This window comes from Sus scrofa, chromosome 3 (genome assembly GCF_054392235.1).
Source record: "Sus scrofa isolate SSC_HxYL_T2T_F1_AM1 chromosome 3, Sscrofa_HxYL_maternal_Yorkshire_Landrace_v2.0, whole genome shotgun sequence".
In the NCBI taxonomy this organism is placed as follows: Eukaryota; Metazoa; Chordata; class Mammalia; order Artiodactyla; family Suidae; genus Sus; species Sus scrofa.
Window position 1 is genome coordinate 17,846,311 of NC_139385.1, and position 9,311 is coordinate 17,855,621.

The 9,311-nt window shown below is 52.7% G+C and overlaps 1 protein-coding gene across 1 annotated transcript; it reads left to right on the forward strand.

The window, feature by feature from the left end:
• The first annotated feature begins 2,815 nt into the window (after window positions 1–2,815).
• On the forward strand, window positions 2,816–6,297 carry SPN (sialophorin). The gene is made up of 2 exons (XM_005655097.4): window positions 2,816–2,875; window positions 3,274–6,297. The coding sequence occupies exon 2, from the start codon at window positions 3,290–3,292 to the stop codon at window positions 4,601–4,603; it is 1,314 nt and encodes a 437-aa protein (XP_005655154.4). The 5' UTR covers window positions 2,816–2,875; window positions 3,274–3,289; the 3' UTR covers window positions 4,604–6,297.
• The last annotated feature ends 3,014 nt before the right edge of the window (window positions 6,298–9,311 follow it).

A 9,311-nucleotide genomic window follows, 5' to 3' on the forward strand; every position in this document is an offset into this window, starting at 1 on the left:
TGCTGGGTTGAGGGTCCAACCTTCATCCCAGCGCTCTCAAGACACTGTGGATCCGTTGTACCACAGCTGGAACTCCAGATTTTTTTTTTTTCTTTTTTTTGTCCTTTTAGGGCAACACCTTTGGCATATGGAAGTTCTCAGGCCAGGGTTCAAGTCAGAGCTGCAGCTGCAGCTGCAGCCTAAGCCACAGCCCAGTGACGGCAACACTGGATCCAAACCACATCTGTGAACTATATCGCAGCTTGTGGCAATGCCAGATCCTTAACCCACTGAGCAAGGGCAGAAATCAAATCTGCATCCTCACAAGACAGCGTCAGGTCCTTGACCCCCTGAGCCATGATGGGAACTCCCCACTTCAGTGATCTTTTTTTTTTAAAGGTTGAGAAATTGGGTATCTTTACGCAGTCTTACAACATTTTTGTTTATTTTTTTGAATTAAAAAAATTTATGTTGGACTTCCCGTTGTGGCTCAGTGGTAACAAACCCGACTAGTATCCATGAGGACGCAGGTTCAATTCCTGGCCTTGTTCAGTGGGTTAAGGATCTGGCATTGCCATGAGCTGTGGTGTAGGTCACAGATGCGGCTTGGATCTGGTGTTGCTGTGGCTGTGGCAGAGGCTGGGAGCTGCAGCTGCAGCTGCAATTCAACCCCTAACCTGGGAACTTCCATATCCCGCAGACACGTCCCTAAAAAGACAACAACAAAAATCCATTTAGGAGTTCGATGGTGGCTCAGTGGGTTAAGGATCCAGTGTTGTCACTGCTGTGTCTCAGGTTGCTGCATGGGTTCGACTGCTGGCCTGGAACTTTTGCATGCTACTTGTGCAGCCAAAAAAAAATTTTTTTTAAACCTCCAATTACTTTGCAGCCAATTACTTCTATGTTTCTTTCTTTCTCTCTTTCTTTTCTTTCTTTTGGTCTTTTTGTCTTTTTAGGGTAGCACCCACTGCATATGGAGGTTCCCAGGCAAGGGGTCCAATCGGAGCTGTAGCCACAGCAACGCAGGATCTGAGCCACATCTACGACCTACACCACAGCTCACGGCAATGCCGGATCCTTAACCCACTGAGCGAGGCCAGAGATCAAACCCGTGTCCTCATGGATGTTAGTCAGGTTCCTTAACCACCGAGGCACAACGGAAACCCCTACTCCTACATTTCTGTTTGCAGGAGCAAAATGTTGAAACAACGTAATGTCTGACAATGGAAAGGTTTCCTCCCTCCCTCCCTTCTCTCCTTCCTTCCTTCTTTCCTATTGTTCCGTTTTTTTAAAAAAAAAGTGTGGAGCAGTATGCATGATAAAACCTAATACTAGCCTATACATGTATATGAGAACAATGTCTAGTCACTTATGATGGAGCACGATGATGTGAGATAAAAGAATGTACACATGTACGTGTAACTGGATCACCGTGCTGTACAGTAGAAAAAAAATAATAACGTATTGGGGAAAAAAAAGAATATGCCTGTGTATATGCATCCAGACTTATCGTTACTAGGGCATAGCTGGCGGTGGTGGTAGAGGAGCTTTGTCACTTTTCAATTCCTGCCTGTTGGGAAAGCCAATCCACCGCAGCCCTGAGCAGCCCTGCACACTCCTGCTCCTCTGCCAGCAAGGCACGGTCCCAGATGCTCTCTATTCAGGGGGTTGCTCAAGATTGTGTTCGCAGTGAGTAACTCTGAGGATGAAGTAACGTCTCCTTTTGGGACAAAGAGCAGGCTTGCTAACCACCTCCTCGAAAAGAGGAAAATTCTCCAAGCTCAGCTGCCGTGCAAACCCCTCGCCGTCACCCCTGTGGGACTCAGAGGCAAGAGGAACTGAAGCAGACACGGTGCTTCTGCTGCTTGCTTAGCCATGAGGCGCGGATGCCTGCGTCTCTGACCTAGGAATCGCACATCTTTGTCGGACTAACTCTTAGCTCATGAGTTCGGTTCGATCCCGGGCTGTGACATTGGCTTCTTTTAATCATCTCTCACGGACATGTATTATTACTTTTGTGACATAATCGGTTTTGATTTTTTTCGAGAAAGGCAGAATACAAAACAAAAAACCACACACGTACCGAAAGCCCAAGCTTACACGTTCAACGAAAGTGAGAAAAGAACAACTATCCAAGGCAGAAACTAAAGAACTCCCTACCCAGACGTACCCAAAGAAACGTGGTAATACCTCAGTAGATACCTTTCCAGACTGTCATCAGTGTTGACTCCCACATTTTTATTAGTCTTCTGCAAAAATAAGATCGTAGCGTATAGCGTGCTTAAGAACCACTTCGATTTAGTCAGGCATCCCATGACTGGGGGCCACTGTGGTGACACCAGCCCACTCCAGCTTCTCGAGAAGTCAAGAGCCCACCAGGATTTTCCTACAACCTGCGAAGGCTTTCACTGCCCCCAGCCAGAGGGAGGGAGTTCCTCGCACCCTGGTACTTCCTGGGAGCTCTTGGGGCAGAAAAAGTGCTAGCCTTGGGTCCTGGCCTAACAGCTTGGGGACCACAAATGCAAAGGAAACCACCTTCCCCTCCCAGCTCCTCCTCCGCACCCCCCATTCTCAACCACACAGTTCCACCCCCCCACCCACTCTCACCCCTATCCCAGCTTCACCCTCTGCTATCACATTTCCCAACTGAGAACGAGGAACCCCATTCCAGATCCCACCCACCATTCCCACCTGCCCCAGAGTCCCCCACCATCTCAGACCCTGAAAAAGCGATGCCTTGCTCATAGCCCGCCAATGTAGGAGCAGGAGGGTGGGGCAGGATGCTGGGGTGGGTGGAGCCAGGGCCATTTCCTTTCCCCCTGGGGCCCTGGCCACCAGTCTTGCCCCAGCTTCAAGAGGAGTTGGAGCAGCCTGGCCGCAACCTCGCCCTTATCAGGTGAGCTGGTAAGGGGTGTGATTTGGTGGAGCAGCAGCCCCAGTGCACCTGGGGATGTGCTTCTGGCTTGAAAAAGACCTTGATGGATAATGGAAAAGGAGACTGTGGAGCCACTGAGGCTGCCCACGGTTGGGACAGGTGGGGAGGGGGTGGCCTTTGCTGGAGCACAAGCTGCCAAGGCAGGCTGAGGGGACCTAGGGAGAGAGTTGATGGGGGAACCGCCAGCATCTTGTACTTTCTGATACGAGTACAAGCAGGGGTGGAAAAAGCCGTTGAACCGCAGAGTTCGGCCTGGCAGTTGGCAGGGAAGTGGGCAAGGGCGGGGAGAGGGCCTGGCTAGGTCCTCCCCCCACCCCAGGTTCTTATGTGTTCTCTTTCTCCGGTTTCCCCACCCTCAGGTCCCAACTCCTGCTCATGCCTGTCGCCTTGAAAATGATCCCGCTTTTCCTCTTCTTTGGGAGCGTCTGGGCCCCAGTGGCAAGCCTAGAGCTTCCAGAGAGCACGACTGCTTTGCAGATGTCTGAACCCGCAAGGTCCCCTTTTCCTTTGGTCTCTGTCTCTGGGACCCCCGAAATCAACTCAGAAGCATCCAGTCTTTCAACAACTGAGCTCCCTGAGGAAAGTAACAGCCCTGGGCATCAGATCTTCCTGCCTTCCTCAACTCCCTACCCAGCTGAAGAGGTGTCCTCCCCCGGGATTTCCATTGCTGCCAGCAGTGGCCTTCCTCTCCCCAGGTCAGTACTCTCCCAGGAAGTTTCCACCAACAGGAAATCCATGCTCCTGGAGATCTCTGATGCAGCCAATACACCTGCTGTCTCAGGAATGAGCTCCCTGGGGTTGCACACTGTGACTGGTAAAACCATGACCACCAGCTCTCTGGAGACCTCTGATGGGACCAGTGGACCTCCTGTCACCACGGCAACCAGCTCTCTGGAGACCTCTGATGGGACCAGTGGACCTCCTGTCACCACGGCAACCAGCTCTCTGGAGACCTCTGATGGGACCAGTGGACCTCCTAATACCACGGCAACCAGCTCTCTGGTGGCCTCCAGTGGAACCACTGGACCCCCTGTCATCATGGCAACTAGGTCTTCGAAGACCTCCGTTGTGACCCGTGGACCCCCTGTCACCATTGAAACTGGCTTGCTAACGACTTCCAAGGGGACCAGTGGACCCCCTGTCACCAGGGAGACCTCTATGAAGACCACTGACCCCATCTTTGGGGTAGGAATATCCACCGTAGACACAAGCAGTAGCTCCCCCCAAAATTCAGGTCAGAGGACAAATGGCACCATGCTGGTAGCCGTGCTTGTGGCCCTGCTGGTGGTCATTGTCCTCGTGGTACTACTCCTGCTATGGCGCCAGCGGCAGAAGCGGAAGACAGGAGTCCTGACACTAAGCAGAGGTGGAAACCGCAATGGGGTCGTAGATGCCTGGGCTGGGCGAGCCCAGGTGTCCGATGAGGAGGCCATGTCACCAGAGGGAGCATCTGGGGGCAACAAGGACTCTGGGGCTCCCCAGGGGGAGGGGCCTGGCCAGCGACCCACGCTCACCACTTTCTTTGGGAAACGGAAGTCTCGCCAGGGCTCCTTGGCGCTGGAGGAGATAAAGGCTGGGTCAGCCGCCAAGCTGAAGGGTGAGGAGGAGCCGCTGGTGGGCAGCGAGGATGGGGCTGCGGACGCCTCTGCTTCTGATGGGCCAGAAGCCAGAGAGGCGGGGGCCGCTTAGGGCTTCATGACAAGGATGGAAGCCAGAGTCACTCCCTCTTTCATCACCCTCCCTCCTACCGTTACATCCAACTTCACTGTCACCCAGCTTTTTCACCCAGCACCCTTTGGATGTGCACGCAGCATCTTCACTCTGAGTCTTCATTCGGCTTCTTGGCCCTGGATCATCCCGCCAGCATCTGCACTCAGCACCTAGACCAGGGCTGGCACCCACTGAACGCCTGTAGACAGAATGAGCAAAGCTTGAATGAGCAAAGCTTCCTCGTGGACCTCACTGCTCCCCATCACAGTTTCTCTATGTTTTTGTCCTCGACCCCAGCTGAGTCTCCCTAATCCCAAACTTTTTGGACCTTGGATTTTTCAGAGGATGCTCCAGGGATCCCAGAGTCTGGGAAGATGACAGAAAAAGCAACCCAGGAAACTCCTCCTTAGGATGACTCTGGAAAGTACACTCGGCCCCACAGACTAGAACAGTTGACCCTTCTTTTGACTCTGCGCCCAGGAGCGCTGTGCCGGGCCAGCCTGGAACACGGGCTGGGTTGGTGTCATCGGGCTGCGCTCTCGGGTGCTTGTGTGACAGCCCCTGGACTCTAGGCTGGCCCACTGTCCAAGCCGCCACACTCTCCCTCACCTCTGGCCTGAGACAGCCAGAGGCTTCAGCTGTTTCCCCTCCCCCTCGGAGGTGAGAAGAATTTCAGGGCAGGTGTCATTCTTAGAAGTCTCAGCATCTGTGTGGGTCCCCGTATGAGGGCGGTTTGCGCGAGCGAGCGAGCGGGAGAGGCGAGGAATCCGTGATGTTTGTGAAGGGCGGGGGTGAGGACAGGGGCGGGGGTGGGGGCGAGGGCAGGAAGGGCTGCAGAGGCTGAGGAGATGCCACCCTTGTTGCTGCTGAGGCATAGGCGCCCTCATCTTTGCTCAGATTGGGCAGAGGTAGATTGAACTCCGCCTGTGGCCGGCCCTGAGGGGAAAGACCGCATGCGTGACGACTGAGTGTGGTTCCTCAGCTCAGCCACTCGGTCATCTCTTCCTCAAAGACCCCCCCCCCAGCCCCCGCACACCCCCCGCCCCGGCCCCCGGCCCTGTTCCAACACTCGCAGGAGACCCAGGGCGGGTCTTGCTGATGCTGTTACAGGTTGGATGTGTTTGCATCTCCTCTTCCATCCTCCAAGGGAGTCAGTCAGAGTGAGACGTGACAGGCCCCCAGGGGATGGCCAGGAGGGGACAAAGCCTAACTGAGCCATCTCTCTGGGACCAGCCCAGGACAGAGCACCGGGCGCCTCCTGGACCGGAGGCCACGGACCAGAGGCTGTTGGTATTTCCCCAGGGCAAAGAGGAAATGTGCAAAGAGGAAGTTGTTGAGTCAGAGAGCAGACACATTGACCTGCAAAAGGAGCCGCCAAGGGCCGCGTGTGAGTGTGCCGGCCAGGTGGCCTGGAATGGAAGGGACATGGGGAGACAGGGAAAGGGCCTGGGGGGGGGGGTTCCCGTTCACGGGGTGGGGGAGGAGAGGGATGGGGAGAGAAGGAGCGGAAAGTGGCCACGGATCTGCCAGGAGTTGGGCCACCTCTGCCCGGTCTGTGGGGGACGGGCTGATAGGGTAAGAGTGATTTTTACTTTATTCACCCTCTTCTGTAGTATCCAAATTTTATATATCCATTCCTTTTACAATAAAAAAAAAAAACAAAGGAACAAAAAGGTGTTCACTGGTGGGTGGGGTGTCGGGTTTGAGGAAGCTGGAAGGAAGGTTAGAGCCACGCCGTGAAGGGCCCCACTCTCTCCTCTGGCCTCCGTCCCCAGGTGCCTGGTCCAGCTGATTCTCCCTGCATGGTCCCTGGGAGCCCTCTCGTCTCTCTAGGCCCCCATCCCGCCTGGCCTGGGTCCTGCTGAGACTGCCCTTTCGCTTTCCTGACCCCTGACCCTTCCACCCTTCGCCTGTGTTGGTCCCAATGACCCGTGTAAAAGGCTACTCTGTCCAGATGAACTATGCACCCCCTAAGGCTGTCAGGGGGCGCCCATCTTCCTTAGCATGGAGTATAATACCCCTTCAAGATCTGGCCCTGGAGTTCCTGTTGTGGCTCAGTGGGTTAAGAAGCTGACTGGTATCCCTGAGGAGGGTCGGATCCCTGGCCTCACTCAGTGGGTTAAGGACCCGGCATTGCTGTGAGCTGTAGCATAGGTCACAGATGCAGCTTGGATCCTGCGTTCTTGTGGCTGTGGCGTAGGCCTGCAGGTGTAGCTCCGATTGGACCCCTAGCCTGGGAACCTCCATATGCCGCGGGTGCAGCCTTAAAAAGGAAAAAAAAAATTTTTTTAATAAAATACTAATTTTATCCAAATAGTAAAATCACATTTTTTCCTCTTTTGCCAATGTTAATTGCCAGCACATTCTCGTCTCTCTTACACACACAACCATATGCAGCATATCATTCTTCATCTTATATTTTAAAATGCATGTTTCCATTTGACTTTCAAAGTGCACATTACGCTCATGGTTACAAATATAGCTCTGTCATCCCAAATGCAAATTCCAGATGGAAGAAGATTTTGGATGGGGAAATTTTTGAGAAATCTATTTATTCACTTTGCAGCTAGGAAAGGGGCTGCAAAGCCTGGATCCAAGGACATTCCATTTCTGAAAATGGACATTTATACCTCATTTTCCTCTACATCCCTATTTCTGCCCCTGTTCTGGGGAGGTTTGGGGTTGAGGCATTAGCCATCAGAAACCCCGGGGTACAGCTTCAGCTTATGTGGAGACTGCAGCTTGGATCTGCTCCCAGGCTGGGGAGCTCCAGGTGCTGAGGGGTAGCCGAAAATGAAAAAGAAAAGAAAAGAAAAAGAAACCCAGGGTACTTTGTAGACCATCTATTTGTCCCCAGCAGTGAGCTGCCAATGGGTGCTTGTGTGCCTTAGTCCCCTGGGATGCTCAGCACCTGCCTGCCCAGTGAGGGGCGTCATGACAGCCTAGCCGGACCATGAACTGCCGGCCAGTGAGGGCGCTGCGTACTCACCCTTGGGTCTGCGCATGCCTGAAGCCAGCCCACTGCCCTCTCGACTCACCACGTACACATCTGGACTTCCCGCCAAACTCCTCCCCCACTGTCAAAATGCAGCTCCAATGTCCCTGCCTTTTTGATGCTGCCTTTGCTGCCTCCATCTCAAACAGATATGGTGGTCTTTCTCCTACTCTCCTACAGCGCCTGCTGTGACAGCAGGAACAACTGGAATCACGTGATGATGTCTCTCATTCATTAGAGTGTAGCGCCACCAAGTACACATGTCATCTTTGTGGCTCCAAGTCCAGAGCCTGGCATGTCTACCTACTGTGTGTTTACTGACTGGAGGGGTAAATGAATTACCACGCAAACAAATGATGGTTTTCAAGTAAACGTATGGAGGGATCAAGTCTGTTTTTTGAATGAAACTGGGCTCCAGGAGGATGGCCCGAAGGCCGTGTGGCCCCAGATGAGAACAGTAGTCTAGTTCCAGTTCGATGTGGTGGGAGTCTGGCCTAAGGCGAAAGAAGGGGTCAGGTTTGAAATATATTTATTCAGAGAATAAAAATTTTAGAACTAATTGACTGTTGAGGTGGGGGGGGGGAGAATGAGGTTAGACTCCAGGGTTTCTATCTAGGGAGGCTGAGGAGATGCTGATATCATTATGTGGAAATCCAGAGAGATGAGCAGTTTTAGGGGAAAACGTGAGTTCATTTTTAGAACTGTGAGGAGGGACATTAGAAGTAGAGACTGGGGGAGTTCCTGTCCTGGCGCAGTGGTTAACAAATCCGACTAGGAACCATGAGGTTGCAGGTTCGATCCCTGCCCTTGCTCAGTGGGTTAAGGATCCGGCGTTGCTATGAGCTGTGGTGTAGGTCGCAGATGCGGCTCAGATCCCGTGTTGCTGTGGCTCTGGCATAGGCTGGTGGCTACAGCTCCAATTCGACCCCTAGCCTGGGAACCTCCATATGCCGCGGGAGCGGCCCAAAGAAATGGCAAAAAGACCAAAAAAAAAAAAAAAGAAGAAGTAGAGACTGGGGACTTCTCATTGTGGTGCAGTGGAAATTAATCCAACTAGTATCTGTGAGGATTTGGGTTCGATCCCCGGCCTCGCTCAGTGGTTTGGGGACCTGGCATAGCTGTGAGCTGTGGTGTAGTGTGCACACACGGCTTGGATCCCACCTTGCTGTGGCTGTGGCATAGGCCAGATTTGGCTCCTAGCCTGGGACCCTCCATATGCCACAGGTGTGGCCCTAAAAAGCAAAATAATGTAATATAATATAATATAATATAGTGGCATTGATGAATAAATGTATAAACCCTTTATCATTCACTGTGTAGAGTGAGAAAGGGAGAGAGCTGTAGAGAATCTTAGTGTGTTAGTTAGGGTAGCAACCAACCTTCAAATTTCAGGGGTATAACTCAAGAGAAGCTTTTTCCTTGCTTATGTAACAATTTAATGTTGGCATTTGGAGGGTGACCTTCCATGAGGTCATTCAGGGACCCAGGCTCCTTCCATCTTGTGGCTCTGACATTCCTAGGGAGGATCATGGGAGGACTTTCACAGGCAGGTCTGGAAGTGGCATGTATCACTTTTGCTCACTTTCCATTGGACATAACTCAGTCACATGGTGGCCTCCATGCAAAGGAGGCTGGGAAATGTAGTTTAGCTGTGTGCCCAGAAGGAAAGAGAAATAGTCCCACCACACATAG

Excerpts from the sequence above, each read along its gene's own strand:
- SPN (XM_005655097.4), top strand. The coding sequence starts at position 3,290 with ATGCCTGTCGCCTTGAAAATGATCCCGCTTTTCCTCTTCTTTGGGAGC.